This window comes from Alnus glutinosa, chromosome 2 (assembly GCF_958979055.1).
Source record: "Alnus glutinosa chromosome 2, dhAlnGlut1.1, whole genome shotgun sequence".
NCBI lineage: Eukaryota > Viridiplantae > Streptophyta > Magnoliopsida > Fagales > Betulaceae > Alnus > Alnus glutinosa.
The window spans coordinates 5,022,501-5,041,190 of record NC_084887.1 but is presented as its reverse complement, the minus strand read 5'-3'; the positions used below and the strand labels follow the sequence as shown (position 1 = coordinate 5,041,190).

The window sequence follows — 18,690 nt, the reverse complement described above, 5'->3', positions numbered from 1 at the left end:
AGTATTCCCCCCTGGTTTTTATACCAGCATGGTTCATTTGGTTGTTCACCTTGTTCTTGAGTGCAGACTAGGGGGCCCTGTACAGTATAGGTGGATGTATCTGGCGGAGAGGTAAAATATTGATTTTGTATATTCATTATTTTAATTAGTTTGTGTTTTTTATATATCACAATTTCTAATTGGATGTGATTGATTGATTTTAAAATGTAGGAGCCTCGGGGTATTCAAGTCTAGTGTGCACAATAAAGTGGCTCCTGAGGGCTGTATTGCGGAAGGCTATATAGCAATCGAATTGGTGACATTTTGCTCTAGGTATCTGAAAAACGCACCAACCTTCTACAACAGACCCCAACGAAATCCTAATGGTCGGAAGGGGGTGGGAACATGAGTCAGCCTCAACCGTACTTAGTTGAGCCAGATTCACCGATATATTACATTCAACTCTGACGAGTTTAATCAGCTACGAACGTAAGCTAAAAAAAGTTCTAGCATGTGTTATATTCTATAATGTTGTAGCCTGAAATGACGAATAAGAGATAATGAATTAAAATTATAAATTGTAGGATGCACATGGATTTGCTTAGGCGATCATGCAATAGAGGACGAACTACAGACGATCAGTTGGAAGCCCAACAACCTCGGCAGTTCTTCAGTTGGTACCGTGAATACGTAAGAATAATTTGATGTTTAGCTATTACATGTTCAGCTATTACATGTTTAACTTTTGATGTTTACCATTTTACGTAATATTGCTTGCAGGTTGATAAATTGGACGATCAACGTAGAACGGAGATGACTGAGAAGCTGGTTATGCATTGTAGGGACCCAAAGGAGACAGCAGTTAGGTACAATAGGTACGTGGTTAACGACAAACTGTTTCGGACGGTTGCACATGATGCGGGTAAGAGGGCTCAGAACAGTGCCATGTGTGTGCCGAACGTTGATGGCTTAACGTACTACGAAAAGTTAAAAAATATAATTGAAATCGAGTACTACGACCGGACTAAGTACATCATGTTCAAGTGTGATTAAGCGGACACCATGAGGGACAAAGGGTACAAGGTGGACGAGTATGGCATGGTACTTGTCAACTTCAATTGCCTTGTCCACAGGGGAGATTGGTGACTCGTACGTGTTAACTTCACAAGTTGACCAAGTATTTTACGTCGAAGATGAAAGGAACCAAGGTTAGGCTTGTGCCGTGTGGACTAAACCCAAAAACGTTTACGACGATGGTCAGGGTGACAGGTCTCATGATGCATCTGACACCTACCACGAGTGTGAGCCGTTCCTATTAACCAGAATTAATGACAATGATCCAAGTGATGATTTTGACCACACCCGACTAGACTTAGATCCAATCTTAGCGTAAGTGATTCAATAAAACTTGACTGGTTTTCTCTTATTTATTTCTACATTGATTGACAATTATTAACAAATTGGTGAATCATTTATACATGTGGTAATAATTAATGTGTGCATTAGGTAAGTGATAAAGTTATCACGTTGTCAATCAATTAAACTGAATTCATGTTCGTGTGCATTATGTATAATATATAATATTAATTTGGGTGCGTTGTGTATTTCGCAGGTTACCCTAACACTTGATAGATATTCCACATCTCGTTTGAATGTTAGATCGTCTACTTGCAGCGGTTCAAGTAATAATTAATTACTTTATATTTATATCATTATTTTTTTTAGTATTAATGACATTTTTTTATATTCCACGTATTGCTCCTTAAGTATTAGTTTTAATATGATATTATCGTATTTTTGTTTGTTGAGTTTGTTTGTTTTATCATTTATAGGTAATATGGGGCATGTTATTGCGCATCTGTTAGTAGCTATTCATGTATCAGCGGTGAGAAATTCAACTCATGCGCATCCATTAGTAGCTGTTTTATTTTTGTGTTTTGCGTGTATTCTTTATATATAATTGTTCATATATATATGAAAACACAAACATTGATTATATATAATTGTTCATATATATATGAAAACACAACCATTGGTTATATTATTTTCAACGATTGTAATTTTTGACGATTCATTCTCAATGTATATTGTTGTGCTTGTTCTTTAAAATTAAATATAAAATGTTGTTATTGTTGACGAATGAATGGATGGAAACGTACAATTTGTTGTGATTATTCGAGGATGGATATAAATAGTCAACCGCTAAAAAAAATATTTAGGAGAGAAAAATCTGTAATTTTTTTTTTTTGCTATTTAAAATACAGTAACGTGTGAATATATATATATATATATATATATATATATATATATATACGTTACTATATATAAAATATCGTGATAAATATAACGTTAGAAAATACAGTAACGAAAAATTTAGTTGTGCGTTACAACATTCACTAACATAACGATACTCACGTTACAAAACACAGTAACCTGATGATGAGTTATGCGTTACAATATTCACTAACCTAACAATATTCATGTTACAAACTACTGTAATGTGAAGATGAGTTATACGTTACAACATACACTAACTTAACAAAATACACGTTAGAACATACAGTAACTTGAGGATTAGTTCTGCGTTACAACATACACTAACCTAATATAATACTCACGTTAGAACATACAGTAACGTGAGGATTAATTCTGGGTTACAACATACACTAACCTAACAATCTTAACGTTACAAATTACAGTAACGTTATAATAAATTATGTGTAACAACATCCACTAACATAAAAGTATTCCCATTGCAATAGTTCAATAACATGATAATTAATTCTGCATTACAACACTTCAATAACCTGTTCTTTGCACATTACAGAAACTCAGTAACGTGCAGTTTCACGTAACTCGATTCCAGTAATGTGAAATATTTGTCGGGTTACTGGATAGTAATGCAATGTTAAATTTCCAGGTTACAATACACATTTTAGCAACCTAAGGGATACTAACCTCAGCTTTGCGTTAGTGGGATCACGTTACTGGGTTCTAGTAACCTAAAAAACGCATTTTCACGTTACTGACCTTAGGTTAGTATTCCCATATTTTTTGTAGTGATCTATCGATTCCTGTACATGAAAACAGAACCGACATAAGGTGTGCCCCATAAAGTCCCAGCCACACATTCTCTCCTTGGTTGCAATGGCCAGTCTAAAAACCAGCCACAAAACAAACGCATGCCGGGGAATAGCCATTGAATGCCACACCGCCTTCCACCAAGGGACCACGGGAAACTTAGGTCTAAGGAGATGCCAAGTTTCTCCACAAGAGTATACACCACTCTTGGACTTCCAAACAACAACATCCACTTCTCCAACTTTAATATCTGGAAGTCGAGCTTAAATGGCAACCAGATCATCCGATCTAGTAGGGGGCCAATTCCAGGAGCCTTTATGTAGAACAAATGAGACACATGCATTCAGATTAAGGCCAGAGTCATAGACAGCCTGAAAACCATAAATGTCAATCAATCTTCCTGCCGAGTGCCATGCATCAAACCAATGAGAAATATTATGGCCCGTTCCCACTTTGAAGCTCATCAACTTCTTGGCAGCTTCCCTAAGATTCAAAAGTTTTTTCCAACTCCAAGACCACCTTTCACCTTTCTCCATCTAAAAACAAACTTCTGCCATTTCAAATTAATACGGTTTACGTTAAGTATATACTTCTAAAAATAATTATAAACTTCTACCATTTGTATAAGTTCTTAGTGAGCAGTCTGAGATGTATAGATTGTATAGCTAGCTAGTAGTTGCATAATTGTATAGAAAGCTTCTATTATTCTATACTCTGATGTTTATGTTAGATAGCTTTGTTTCTTTGTGTTTGTATTGTTCTGCTGGATTTTAGATGAATATCCTGCAATTCATAATCCTTGTTAGAGAATATATTGATGCCGTATATTACGGTACTCTCCATATATTGGAGGATTTGATTTAATTCTCATTAATTGTAATTGATTATAATCAAATCAGATTTGAATATATTCAATTCTGATTTGATTATATTCTCTCTACAAACTATTTTATATTCTCTCTATATCCCTATAAATAGGGATAATTTGTATTGTAAATTAATCAAGCAATAAGAGTATAATGTAGCCTTAGGGCTTTATCCAGTGGATGTAGGTCATCTAGGGGTGTGCAGATTAACCGATTACCGCCTACCGACCGCTTACCGAACCGCGACCGAACCGAAATTAACCGACAAAATTCGGTTCGGTAGTCGGAAGAGAATCTTTTAACCGAAAATTGGTCGGTTCGGTAGGCGGTCGGTTAAGCGGTTAACCGAATTACCGAACCGAAAATTAACTGACCGGTTGACCGATCAATTAATCGACCAATTAACCGATCCGTGAATTGAGATTTGAGAATTCACTGAATTGGATTTTTCATTTTTATGTAATTATGTTATGTTTTCCAATTTCCACTGCCACTGGACCACTTTTCCATTTTTTTTTTATTTTTATGTAGGGGAGTGATCCTTACACTCACACTACACAACAATGGCACAACACGAAGGCACAATGGAGTGGGGTCCATGTGTGGGCCCCACTCCATTGTGCCTTGGTGTTGTGTCATTGTTGTGTAGTGCGAGTGTTTTAATCATTTATCTTTTATGTATTATTGTTTTTTTTTTTAAAAAAAAAATATTTATATATGTAAAAAGGACTCAAGGTATAAGAAAATAATTTTGATTTTCATTTGAAATTTTGAATGGGCCAGTAGGGCCATTGGCATTGGCTTGTAGTTGTGGAGTTGTAGACCTTGTGGTGGACTAGTGGCAAAAAGGCCTTAAAATTATTTTGACTTTTTGAGTCTTTTTGACCCATTAAAAAATGAGGCCCAAATTAAGAAGGCCCAAAACCGATTAACCGACCGCCTTACCCGACCATTAACCGATGCCTTAACCAACAGATTACCGACCGCCTACCAACCGCCCTAACCGCCTTAACCGCCTAAACCGAAACCTTCGAAAATTTTCCTTGTCGGTTAAATGTCGGTGAATTAACCGACTTAACCGACCAAGTCGGTTAACCGAACCGACTTAGCCGATTTAACCGACTTTCGAACCGCTGCACACCCCTAAGGTCATCGATCGAACCATGTAAAATCCATGTCTCTATTTCTTATTATTCCGCTTTATTTTCTTTTCGTTTTATGTTTTCTTTCATGGTATTAGAGCTAAAGGCTAACGCTAATGTTCGATCTAAGGTCCTGTGAATTCTTTTTTTTATTATTATTCTGTTTTATTGCCTTCTCCTTAATAGTCTGCAAATCTCCTCGTCATAGATTTTGCATACTTCATTTGATGAAAAAATAATAATAATAAATCACTCCATTGTTTTGTTTTTTTTTTTTCTTCAATGCAGAACCTGTTTTTGCTTCTCTTTTTTGTCTTTCTTCATTTCCCTTTGGTTTGTGTTTTGTTAAACAAGTGGTGTGCGTGAGTTGGAGATAAGTTTTACTCCGACCCACGCCACCTGTGTCTCATTTGGAGACAAAACAAACCAAAATCCCCCCGCTTTGTTCTTGATTTTGTTTTGATTTTATATATTAAAAAAAAAAATCACTTTCATACACAGCAACCTTCAAATCTTCCTCCGTTACTGTTACTCTCCACAAGGCCTAGTAGAGTTCCACCCTTCACAACCAGGCTCAGTCTCTCTGCCGCCGTCCACGTCTTAGATCCGGCACCTCCTCCTTCGGTTGTGCAGGCCCAGCGTCGGCGCTCACTCCTCCGGCCATCCATGGCCCGTCGCAAGTAGAGCTTCTCCTCACCGTCACAGTCACTACCTTACCGCTCCTTCGCTAGCCGTCCATCAGGCCCACCGTCCTCTTCAAGGTTGCGATCGCATCTGCTCTTATTCTTGTCACCTTCTTGTAGCAGTTGTTGGAAAAGACGATTGTTGCCCATATAGTTGTTGTTCAGAGAAAAGGTGTGAGAAAAAAAAGAAGTTTGTGCGGCGCAGGTATAAGTCTTTCAAGTTTCAATAGGGGTTAGGGTTGTTTATGTGTAATGATGATCTTTATGATGAAGAAAAAAAAAATGAGGGAAGATAAGTGGAAACCGAGAATAGAAAAAAAAAAAAAAAAAAAAAAAAAAAAAAAAAAAAAAAAAAAAAAAAAATCAAAAATCAAAAGAGGCAAAAAAAGAAAAAAGAAAAGAAGGAAAAAGAGCCCATAAAAGAGGCCCCAAGTGGCCCACATTGTTTTGGCCCTTTGTTGGCCCATTACTTGTATTCGGCCTTTGTGGTATTGTTTCAAACCTAGGCCCATTTCAACTCATTGTTGGCTTCTTATTTTGGCCCATAGTTGGCCCATATTATTTTGGCATTTGTGGTATTCTTTAAAACTCATGCCTATTTTAGCCCATAGTTGACTCATTTTTCTTTGACCCATAGATAGCCCCACCTTTCTTTTCTTTTGGCATTTGAGGTATTCTCTAAAACTCATGCCTATTTTAGCCCATAGTTAGCTCATTGTTTTTTGCCCATAGATGGCCCATTATGTGTTTAGCCTTTGAGGTACTACCTGAAACCTTGCTATCCAGGCTCATTTAGCCCACAGTTGGCTCGAAGAAGAAGAAGGAAGACGAAGAAGAAGACGAAGAAGAAGAAGAAGAAGAAAGCTGTTCTCCAAATTGGGTTATATCCGACCCAACATTTAAAAGAAAAAAAAATAATAATAAAACTCAAGATTTCAGAATCTTCTACCTTGAGTTTGCATGGGAATGTTAGAGAATATATTAATACCGTATATTACGGTACTCTCCATATATTGGAGGATTTGATTTAATCATCATTAATTGTAATTGATTATAATCAAATCAGATTTGAATACATTCAATTTTGATTTGATTATACTCTTTCTACAAACCATTTTGTATTCTCTCTATATCCCTATAAATAGGGATCATTTGTATTGTAAATTAATCAAGCAATAAGAGTATAATGTAGCCTTAGGGCTTTATCCTGTGGATATAGGTCATCGACCGAACCACGTAAAATTCTTGTCTCTATTTCTTATTATTCCGCTTTATTTTCTTTTAGTTTTTTGTTTTCTTTCACTCCTTATTTCATATCAAGAACAGCTTTAGGCGGATTAGACCAAAACCTGGGATGAGACCACTCAATCTCCACAGTGCATTTAAAGCCAAAACCTTATACTTGGATTTGGGTACGTACGTGAAACACAATTGGAACAAAACTAAATTGGACAGAAATTTTTTACAGATTAGTTAATATGTAAGAAATTTTTTACAAACCAATCTTTAAATTAAAAGTGACATCTGTATGTCTTTTAGCACGTGCTTATTTCATACTTTTTTTTTAATAGCTTAAATAATATATGTCACTTTCAAAAATTAGTTGGTAAGAAGATTTTACAAACCAGTTTGTAAAATAATATGCCTAAAGAATATATAGTCGTACTGATGTAGGACAGACGGAACTATACACTTTACCGACGGATCAAAGGAAGTTGGATTCACCGTGGGATCAAAAGTAAATGGGGAATAATTAGCATCGGGCCCAGCTTTCAATACATACAGCTGGTTTAATGAGCTGTATGTATTGAAAACGTAGACTAATTGACAGTAGACTAATTGACGGATGGTGATTGGAAAACGTAGACTAATTAAAGGATCTCGACAAAGAAGGAAAACGTAGACTAATTGACATATGGTGATTGTACACGTAGATCTCATTCCAACGTGTCTTAGAGTTGTACACTTATTATAATTTTAGCATTACACGAAAGCTTCTATTATTCTGTACTCAGCTGTTTTCTGTTTGACAGCTTTGTTTCTTTGTGTTTGTATTGTTCTGCTGGCCTTTAGATGAATATCCTGCAATTCATACTCCTTATTTCTAATCAAGAACACTACCACCGTGTGTCTAGATATCCAAGATTTTACTATAACAGTGATGTCAAGCTAGTGATTTGTTGTTTAGCATGAAAAGAATGGATGTGTTGATGTGTGCGTGTGTTTGCTAATTATAGGAATGTGACTCCCCAGACATTTGCATCTGGCCACAAATGACAAGAAATTTGACCCTATCAGAACTAAAATAGTAGCCACTAATTCATTTCAGCTCTGACCCAGGGCAGCTGGAGCCTTTAAGCGGATTAGACGACTCAATTTTTACAGTGCATTTAAAGCCAAAACCTCATGCTTGGATTTGGGTACGTACGTGAAACAAAACTGGGACAAAGCTAAATTGGACAGAAAGGTTTTACACATCAGTTAATATGTAAAAGAAATTTTACAAATCAACATTTAAAAGTGATATGTATATGTTTTTTATAATACGTACTTTTTACATGTGTTTTTTTAATAATTTAAACGATATATATCACTTTTAAAAATTAGTTTGTAAGAATTTTTTATAAATTAGTTTGTAAAAAATTTTTGCCTATAGAATATATAGTCGTACTGATGTAGGACAGACGGAACTATACACTTTAGCGACGGATCAAAGGAAGTTGGATTTACCGTGGGATCAAAAGTCAATGGGGGGAATAATTAGCATCGGGCCGGGCCATAGCTTTCAGTACATACAGCTGGTTTAATGAGCCAGATTAATGGTCTGTTTGGGTATTGAATTTTTGGAATTATAATTGAATTCTAATTCTATTTACAAATTTCGTGGTAAAAAAATGTGTTTGGGTGTTGAATTTTTAGATTGAAAAATATTATTTTTTTAATGGTAATAAATGATTGGAAGTTTGAAAAATTGTGTATAATGATTGATATTATGAAAAGTTGTGTGAAATAATAATTTATTATATATTGATTGTTTAATTAAAAATAAATAAATATTTTTTTTAGAAAAAAATTAAAATGGATGCAAGGGGTGGCTGCCGCCACCCCCAGAGGTGACCGGGGGTGGCGCGTGGCCACCCCCCAGTGGTAGGGGGAGGCCGCGCGGCCACCCCCAAGGGTCGGGGGAGGCCGCGCGGCCACACCCAAGGGTCGGGGGCGACCGCGCGGCCACACCCAAGAGTCGGGGGTGACCGCGCGGCCACCCCCAGTGGTCAGGGGTAGCTGCCGCCACCCCTCTGCTTTTTTTTTTAATTTCTTTTTTAAAAAAATTTATTTAAGTTTTTTTTTATTTTATTATTTAAATGTGGGACCCACGCGTTTTTTTGAGACAACTTCTCCTGCGCGTGGGTCACACTCATTAATCAGAATGTCAGAATTGAATTTTAATTCAATTCGGGTTTTAGGCGGGTGGGCAGGTTTTAGAAAAAAATTCGAATGGAATAATTTTTCTTTTCTAATGCCAAACAGACCAAAGGATCTCAACAAAGAAGGAAAACGAAGACTAATTGACAGATGGTGATTGGAAAATATATACCCCATATAATAATTTTTCATTTATTGTCCTTGGCAAGATTATGCAAAAGTCTTGACACTTTAATTGTAGGTGGCCGCCGGCCGGGACATCGTTGATGAGTCTTTAATATATATATTATTGCATGAATTGGAAATTTGTCGGCATTTTCTGACATTTGGTAGCGGTTTTTGACCGTTAGTAAAAGCATTTTTAGTAGCCTCACCAAAATAGTAATTTGGCGAGAAATGGACAAAAGTCACTCCCAGCAGCTTTACTAATTTAACCAAAAAAAATTAGTGACTAAACAGTACTCATCAATTTTAATGAGTATTATTCATTCACCAAATCGTTAAAAAACACTACAAAAAACTCTACAATTGGCCGCGTGTCTACAGTACCTGTTACTGTAGACACGCGTCCAATTAGCCACATGTATACAGTACACGTGGCTAGAGGTATGCGCATCACAGTTGGCCACGTGTATTTAATACACGTGGCCAATTGTTTTTATCAAATGTATATTAATAAAAACAAATTTTATTAAGTTTTGATATGGCCGCGTGTATTAAATACACGTGGCTAATTGTTTTTATTAAATATATATTAATAAAAGTAAATTTTATTATGTATATATACGTATAAGAGAATTGGCCGTGTGGCCTAAAGCCACGCGGCCAGAATTTGCTAGGCATGCGGGAATTGTCCCGCGCGCCACTGTTTCAAATGAAAAAAAAAAACGTTAAATACATGTTCTCTGGGATGATGTATCGCTCTCTCTCTCTCTCTCTGTATCTCGCTCTCTCTCTCTCTCTCTGTCTCTCGCTCTCTCTCTCTCCTCTGTATCGCTCTCTCTCTCTGTCTCTCGCTCTCTCTCTCTCCTCTGTATCACTCTCTCTCTCTCTCTCTCTCTCTCTCTCTCTCTCTCTGTCTCTCGCTCTCTCTCTCTCTCTGTATCGCTCGCTCTCTCTCTCTCTCTCTCTCTTTGTCTCTCGCTCTCTGTCTCTCTCTGTCTCTCGCTCTCTCTCTCTCTCTCTGTATCTCTCTCTCTCGCTCTCTATCTCTCTCTGTCTCTCGCTCTCTGTCTCTCTCTCTCTCTCTCTCTCTCTCTGTATCTCTCTCTCTGTCTCTCTCTCTCTGTATCTCTCTGTCTCTCGCTCTCTCTCTGTATCTCTCTCTCTCTCTACTGAACTTGCTCGTACGTGTGTTTTCCTCTTTCTTTTTTTTTTTTTTTTGTTTTCAATTATTATATTTTTTTCCTCTAAAAATAAAGAATTAAATTAAAAATACAATCAATTATTTAAAAAATAATTAAATACAGATTTAAATTAAATAAAAAAAAATTTAATTTTTTTTTTTAAAAAACATATTGCCACGTGTATAATAATACACGCGGCCAACAGTTGGCCGCACGTATTTTAACACACGCTGCCAATTGTGCAGTTAGTGTCAACCGGATCTACCGCGTGTATTTACGTGGCCACTTGCACGCGGCCAACAGTTTGCCACGTGTACAGTGACCGTACACGCGGCGAACTGCAGGTGGCGAAAAACAATTTTTTTTGTAGTGAAACTATAAAAATTATCATTTCTCTCTTTTTCTTTTTATTTTTTCTCCTTTCTTTACAATCCGACCAAACATGTTGAACGTCTCTTTGCCTTGTGTTTGGTAATATTTTTAAAAATTTCTGTTATGAAAAAAATTAAAAAAATTCCGGAGCTTTTCAAATGTTGGGAATTATTTTTGAATATCAATTATTTAAATAGATTTTTAAATGTGGTCTTGACTATTAATACATTTTATCAAAATAAACCATAATTTTTTTTTTTTTCGAAAAACAAAACAATTTTAAAAAATATGACTGTTAGGAAAAGACAAACATTCAAAAAATATTAAAGAGAGAAAGAATAAAGAAATCTGAAAAAAAATAAAATAAAATAAAAAATAAAATTATTTAAATGAAATAGTGATAGTGAATAGTTAAAATGATGAGACTTTTAGAGGTACTTTAAAAAAAAAAAAAAAAGCTCACCAGAATAGAGAAAAATGATTTTTAACTATTTTAACTTGTAAAATTTGATGAGGCTACTCAGAATGCTCTAACCACGTACTTTTTTGTAGTTCTTGTTTTGTAGATAAAGCATTTTAGCTAGTGATAGAAAAGAAAAAGAAATAATATGGTCAACTGTAATTTAAAATAGAGATAAGCAAGAATAGTTTATTTAAAGATTATTGGAATTTTGATAAATTGATACGATCAAAATATAACTTACTAAAAAGTACATTAATATGGAAATCCTTTCTACTATTTTTTTTTTAAAAAAAAAAAATTAAAATAATTAACATAATAACTTAGAAGATAGAATAAGATTTTTTTTTATTTTTTTTATTATACTTTACCTATTTATTGTTTTTGGGATAAATTTGTGTTGGAACAAGTAGCTAATATTCTCTCAAGCATAGAGAGTAATACTAAAAGACAAGTATAGTAGCTAATTGGCGGTACGATACATGATATTTTAGGATTTTCTAGAATATGTCTGTACAATTAGGATTTTCTATGATGTAACCATAAATCATATACTGAAATATAGTCGCACTCCTGTAGACATCAGTACATTGTCGAACCACGTAAATCTGTATCTTAATTTTCTATTGATGTCTCTTTTCGATTCCATATTATTTATCATTATTGTGTATGGTAACAACAATTTGATTATTTTCAGACTCTTTCTTTAAGAGACTAGTCCCCTCAGACGTATGATCCTCTCTTTTTAATTACATTTTAATGTTTAGCCCTACGCGCGCAGCTACACTCACTACAAAAAACCAAGTGTTTTGAGCCCTTTTTCTTTTAGCCTTTTTTTGGCATAAAAATGACTCGAATCATTTTGAGTCTTTTTTTTTTTAGCCATTTTCAAAACGACTCAACATATAGCGTATTAATTCTAGGTTAGAGTCGTTTTAGACTTTAAAATGACTCAAACAGTTTTGAGTCGTTTTGGACCAAAACGACTCCAACAATTTTGAGTCGTTTTGGTTGAAAATGAGTCTACTTGGAGCTGTTTTCTTAAAATGACTCCAAACAAAAACAACTCAAAAGGGCAAATTTTTTGTAGTGGCTCACCTTTGCATTGCATTTTAGGCCAGAGAGGGATGGGATGATTTTCTTGTAAATCTCATCGTTTGTTTGTTTCTTAGCGATCTAGTATATATACATTGGTAAAAGAATCTATAGAACAACTATTTGTTTGTTTCATATGCACAGTACGATATTTGTTTTTTATAGAGCCACCAAACACATCATTTTCCATCTCGATCATCTCTTAATTAATTATTCCTTTTGCAAATTTACATTGAATTTATAGGTTTTGCAAATTTACATTGAATTTATAGGATTTACATGTAAATCCCATGAACCCAATAATGAATTCATTCAACTACAATACCAGGATCGTGTTGGGTAAATGATGAGTTGAAATATGATTTTTATCGTTTCCAAGTTTGATATAAATAAAGTGTCAATATGAATAGATTCATTGCAATAATCATTACCTTCATAGCAATATTAATAGCCATAACGCGTGGCTACAGTTAGGATTGATAAATTGTAATATATCTAAACTTGCAAGGAGCTGAAATGGTGGCTTGACAACCGTTAGGGTTTTTTTTTTTATAAATAATGTTTATTGGTAATTTGTCCATAAAATTGTACTTTTTATACTATTGTTATCCAAACACTCAACCAATATTAAAGTACTTTTTAACAAATTTTATTAAACCCTAAATGTTATTTTAGAAATTGCGATTCAAAATCATTACTTTTTAAAATTGCACTTATTTTAACCCCAATTTCAAAAGGGCCCTTAATCTCCTACTTCGGAGGAAAGGTTGGAAGAAGAACCTTCATTCTAATTACCGGCCCTCTTCCCTTTGCTCTTTTTTCATTCAAATACTTTAATCTTGATGTGTTGGCTTAAATAGTAAGGGCTTTCATCTTGTGGCATTCCGTCTAAGATTCGAATATTTTGTGGTGCAAACAAATTTTTAGAGTCGTCATGCCTACCAACAAGGTCGGAGTCTTTGCCCAAGTTCAAAATTTAATTAATACGCTGAATATACGAAATGATCCTACCCTAAAAGTTGATTGTCATAAAAAATGCAACTCTTTGACTGGTCTGACTAAATTTGATGTACCCTGAGGCTCCTAAGAACTATTCACACGTGCTGATTCAACGTGTCATTTAAGGAGTGGTACAACATTTTCTTCGATCGTCAACGAGAATATCTTCCTCTACGAGTGGCGTGCATGCATAGACTCGTGATCTCTGCCCACGCTATCTCCACATTTTGATGCAGACAAGCACTAATCGGAGGTATACACCCAGACACCTTGGGGCCATTCACTTGCTTGCTGATTCCACGTCTCTCCAACTCTTGGAACCGTTCACACACTGATCATTCAACATCCCTTGTATGTCCAATGGACATTAATTTTGTCTACTCCAAACTTGTGCCCTACATAAACTCTGCTTTGTGGCCTAAATAAATTCTGCTTTCAAATCATTCGTTTTGTTAAATAAGCTTCATTTGACCAGACTTAACTGGTACACAAAAACAACAAAGCACCCTCACTCCCAATAAGAGCTAACAAATTAACTACACAGAAATTAGCTGATCAGTAATTACACCAGAAGGAACAACAGTAAACTGGAACCACACAAAGAACAAAACCACATGAACCAGTAAGACCAGCACATCTCAGGAGCATAACATTTTGTCCTGCAGACCCCATTTACAGCAAATTCAGTCTACAATCTCTACCCGTTCCACCTTTTGATGCAGCAAAAATCAGGGATGGAGCCAGACATTTTAATGGGAGGGGGCAAATAAAATTTTTTCTTAAGTAGGGGTTAAAGTATATATATTAAGGCAAATTAATTTTAAGTAAATTAAACGTAACCCAGTTTTGATATTTTTATTATTCCTTTCAAATTAAAAATCAATAAGCAAAAGTGAAAAGAATTTTTTGGAACAAAAAAAAAAAGGTAAAGAAAACCGTACGTCGTCCAAAGATTCAAAAAATGAAAAATAAAAAAGGTTTCAGTTTCTGTATTAAAATTGAAAAATTTCAATTGAATGAATTGTGTGCTTCTTAGCTTTCTTGCAAGGCTTTACCTGAATGATATGGCTCTTGAAGCTAACATTCTCTTGTTCCTTTTATTAGAACAGCTCACTCTACCTAACACAATAGCTCACTAACTGTTACACAAAACACATTATATTTTACATAAAACACATTCTGCTAAAAGCAACACAAGACAAATGAAACAATTATCTTCTGGACTTTTCTAATGCCATTCGGCTATTTTTGCCCATTTGACGTTATTTTTGCCACACATCTTTAGGAAATCGAGCTTTGTCAAGCATATGACTCCTCAAATTCACACCTATCTTTTTTCAATGTACTATTTTACTAAACCCTTTTCATTTACTTTGAACAAAGCTTCTGCAACTTTGTAAAGCTCCTTCTATCATTACCTTCTCAGACATATCTGTTGCTACTCGTGAAATATTAAATGAAAAAGTTTTGACAATAAAGCTATCATTCCAAATGAGATGAAACCAGTTGAAGAGATGATAAAAAGGAATGAGATGGAACCAGTAAAGCTATTGACGTGTCACCGACAAATTAGACAAGTCCTTATTTGACGTGCTGGTAATCGCACGTGGGATTCTTTATTTGGTTAAGATAGACACGTCAATAAAACATCTTTGGGACCACTTAGAGCAGTCTCATAAAATATGTTAAAATGGGACTAAAATAAATTATATCTAACTCAGTAAAATGTTTAACAAATTTAGTGAATACTGTTTACTAACCGAAGTCCTATAAATAGCTTAGTGGTACTTCACGAGACCAGCATAAGTGGAATATCGCTGATCCACCTATTCGATCCCTTTATCCCAGTATTTCTCCTTGCCTCATAGCTTACCTAAATATCCCATGAAACAGACACCTCTTCTTCTCGACCACAAATGTGGGCAGGGCCGAAGCTTTGCCAAGATACAAACTTCCCCTTTACAAGTTGAAAGACAATCTGCCAATTACCAGCCAAGCTTCTGGAGTTACGATTTTGTGCAGTCCTTAAACAGTGATTATGCGGTAACGATGCACATTTCTTTAACGCTATTAACGTGCTTTATTTCCCCTCAAACCCCCTCCCTTTATTTCTCTTTTTTAATGTCGAAAAACGTCTGTCTAACTGCCACATAACTCATGACAAGACGGAAGAGACATTTGACCAATTATAAGATGAAAAAAAAAAATCACCAACGTACGTTCGCTATATATAAATATTTGTCTCAAATTGTGATCATGCAGGATCAACGATACAAAGATAAAGCAAAGAAGCTGGAAGAGGACGCGGGGAGTATGATTAATAATGAAAATGCCGACTTATTGGAAACACTTGAACTGATTGATGATCTTCAACGATTAGGTTTGGGATACCGATTTGAGAGGGACATAACAAGAACCCTTGACAACTTTGCATCTTCAAAATTATGTAATGAAAGAATAGAGAAGAGTCTCCATGCTACTGCTCTAAGCTTTAGGCTCCTCAGACAGCAAGGCTATCAGGTCTCTCAAGGTAAAAAAAAAAAATATATATATATATATATATGTACCTACATACTATATCATTCTAATTCTCTATTCTCATACAGTCAATCCTAAAACTTCTTGATTTCATTTCCATGTTGATCTCACCATCTTCTTAAATCATATTTTGTATAAAAACCAGATGTATTTAACAGTTTCAAAGATCACAGTGGCAATTTCAAGGAATGCCTTAGAAAGGATGTCAAAGGAATGTTGAGTTTATATGAAGCTTCTTATCTTGCTTATGAAGGAGAAATCCTCTTGGAAGAGGCCATGGCATTCACAAGAATGCATCTCAAGGACCTCAAAGCAGATGTGAGTAAAAGCATGGCAGAACAAGTTAGTCATACATTGGAGGTTTCATTGCACCGTGGAATGCTAAGGCTAGAAGCTCGGTGGTATATTGAGGCATACAATAAGAGGGAAGATGCAAATTCACTTCTACATGAACTTGCAAAGTTGGATTTTAACATAGTGCAGTCGGTGCTTCAAAGTGACCTTCAAGATATGTCAAGGTAATATTTGAAATATTAATTTATTCAAGTCATTATATAAGAGGGCTTTTATTAGAATATTAATTAAATAATTAAATTCACTATTTCTTGTCAATTTAAACTTTTGGAATGAGTGATGATTTAACCTATTATGAGAAAAAAAGTCCGGAGTTCATACATTTTCTCGATCATTCACCTCTCACTTCAATTAAATATTTAACATATTGGGCCTTACTTATTAAGCTATAAGTGATTCAATAGCTTTTAATTTGTTAAAAGATATTACCAAAAAAACTGGTTCATGACCGAAAAAAAAATAATTACAGGGAAAATTTTATTTAACTCTCATCACTTTTGCAATCTCATTATCCCCCCACTACAAAAAAAAACATGTAATTAGCCACGTGGCTACAGTAGTTGTTACTGTAGCCACGTGGCCAATTTGCCACGTGTATTAATTACACGTGGCCAATTAGCCACGTGTAATAAATAGACGTGGCTAGATGACAGTTAGCCACGTGTATTAATTACACGTGGCTAATTGGCCACGTGTAATTAATACACGTGGCTAAAATATTTATATTTTTTTTTATAATTTTTTATATTTATATTTGTAATTGGCCACGTGTATTAATATGCGTGGCCAAGTAGCCACGTGTATTTATTACACGTGGCAAATTGGCCACGTGTAATAAATACGCGTGGCTAAAATATTTATATTTTTTTTTAATTTTTTATATTTATATTTGTAATTGGCCACGTATATTAATTACACGTGGCCAATTAGCCATGTGTAATAAATACGCGTGGCTAAAATATTTATATTTTTTTTATAATTTTTTATATTTATATTTGCAATTGGCCACGTGTATTAAATACACGTGGCCAACTGTTTTTGAAAATATATTTAAAATATAAATATAAAATAAAAATATATATATAAAAAATAAAAATATATTTAAAATGTAAATAAAAAAGAATTTGGCCACGTGGCTTTAGTCCACGTGGCCAAAATTGGTGCAGGTAGGTGCGCGGGAGTTGTCCCGCGCGCCTACCTGCACCAATTTTGAATATATATATATATATATATATTCTCACCATCTCACTTCTCTCTCGCTCTCACTTCACTGTTCTCTCTCTCTTTCCGTTCTCTCTGTTCTCTCTCTCTTTCCGTTCTCTCTGTTCTCTCTCTCTCTCTCTCCCTCTCGCTCGCTCTCTCTCGCAGTGTTCTCTCTCTCTCCCTCTCGCTCGCTCTCTCTCGCTCGCTCTCTCTCTCTCTCTCAGTGTTCTCTCTCTCTCCCTCTCGCTCGCTCTCTCTCGCTCTCGCTCTCAGTGTTCTCTCTCTCTCCCTCTCACTTGCTCTCTCTCTCGCTCTCTCTCTCTCCCTCTCGCTCGCTCTCTCTCTCTCTCCGTCAGACGCGCACCACCGGCCAACTCTCCGTCAGGCGCGCACCACCGGCCAGCTCCCCGACCACCGTGTGGCCGGCCTTCCCGACGTCGACGTCTCTCTCTCTCTGTCTCTAATACCTCTCTCTCTCTGTCTCTCTCACTCTCTGTCTCTCTCACTCTCTGTCTCACTCTCTGTATCTCTCTCTCACTCTCTGTATCTCTCTCACTCTCCAGAATATTAGGAAGGAAAAAAACAAAAAAAAATATTAAGTATACTCCAGAATATTAAGGATACGTGGCCCAAAAAAATATAATTTTTTTTTAAAAAAAAAAAAAAAAATACATTTAGCCGCGTGTATTTAATACACGTGGCCATTTGGCCGCGTGTATTAAAATACACGTGGCTAACCCAAAAAATATAATTTTTTTTTTTTTAAAAAAAAAAAAAATACATTTAGCTGCGTGTATTTTAATACACGTGGCCAAATGGTCGCGTGTATTAAAATACATGCGGCTAACCCAAAAAATATAATTTTTTTTTAAAAAAAAAAAAAAAAATACATTTAGCCACGTGTATTTTAATACACGTGGCCAAGTGGCCGGATTCGGTCATATCCGGCCATTTTGGCCAGATCCGGCCGGATCAATGCCCGGATCCGGTCATATCCGGCCGGATTCTAGCCGTTTTGGCCAGATCCGGCTGGATCAATAGCCGGATCCGGCCGGCTTGGCCAGAAACCGGTAAATTCCGGCCGGAATTTGGTCATCCCGTGGCCGGATTCTGGTGCCGGTACAATTTCGGTGACCTGATTCCGGCGCC

At 35.7% G+C, this 18,690-nt stretch overlaps 1 protein-coding gene across 1 annotated transcript in view; it reads left to right on the top strand.

Annotated features, from left to right (window-relative positions):
- The first annotated feature begins 15,267 nt into the window (after window positions 1-15,267).
- Window positions 15,268-18,690, top strand: part of LOC133860209 (isoprene synthase, chloroplastic-like) — a 23,586-nt gene continuing 20,163 nt past the window's right edge. The window contains exons 1-3 of the mRNA XM_062295855.1: window positions 15,268-15,489; window positions 15,709-15,976; window positions 16,130-16,502. Of these exons, the coding sequence (XP_062151839.1) occupies window positions 15,331-15,489; window positions 15,709-15,976; window positions 16,130-16,502 (800 nt within the window). The 5' untranslated portion in view covers window positions 15,268-15,330. The remainder of the gene's footprint in view (window positions 15,490-15,708; window positions 15,977-16,129; window positions 16,503-18,690) is intronic.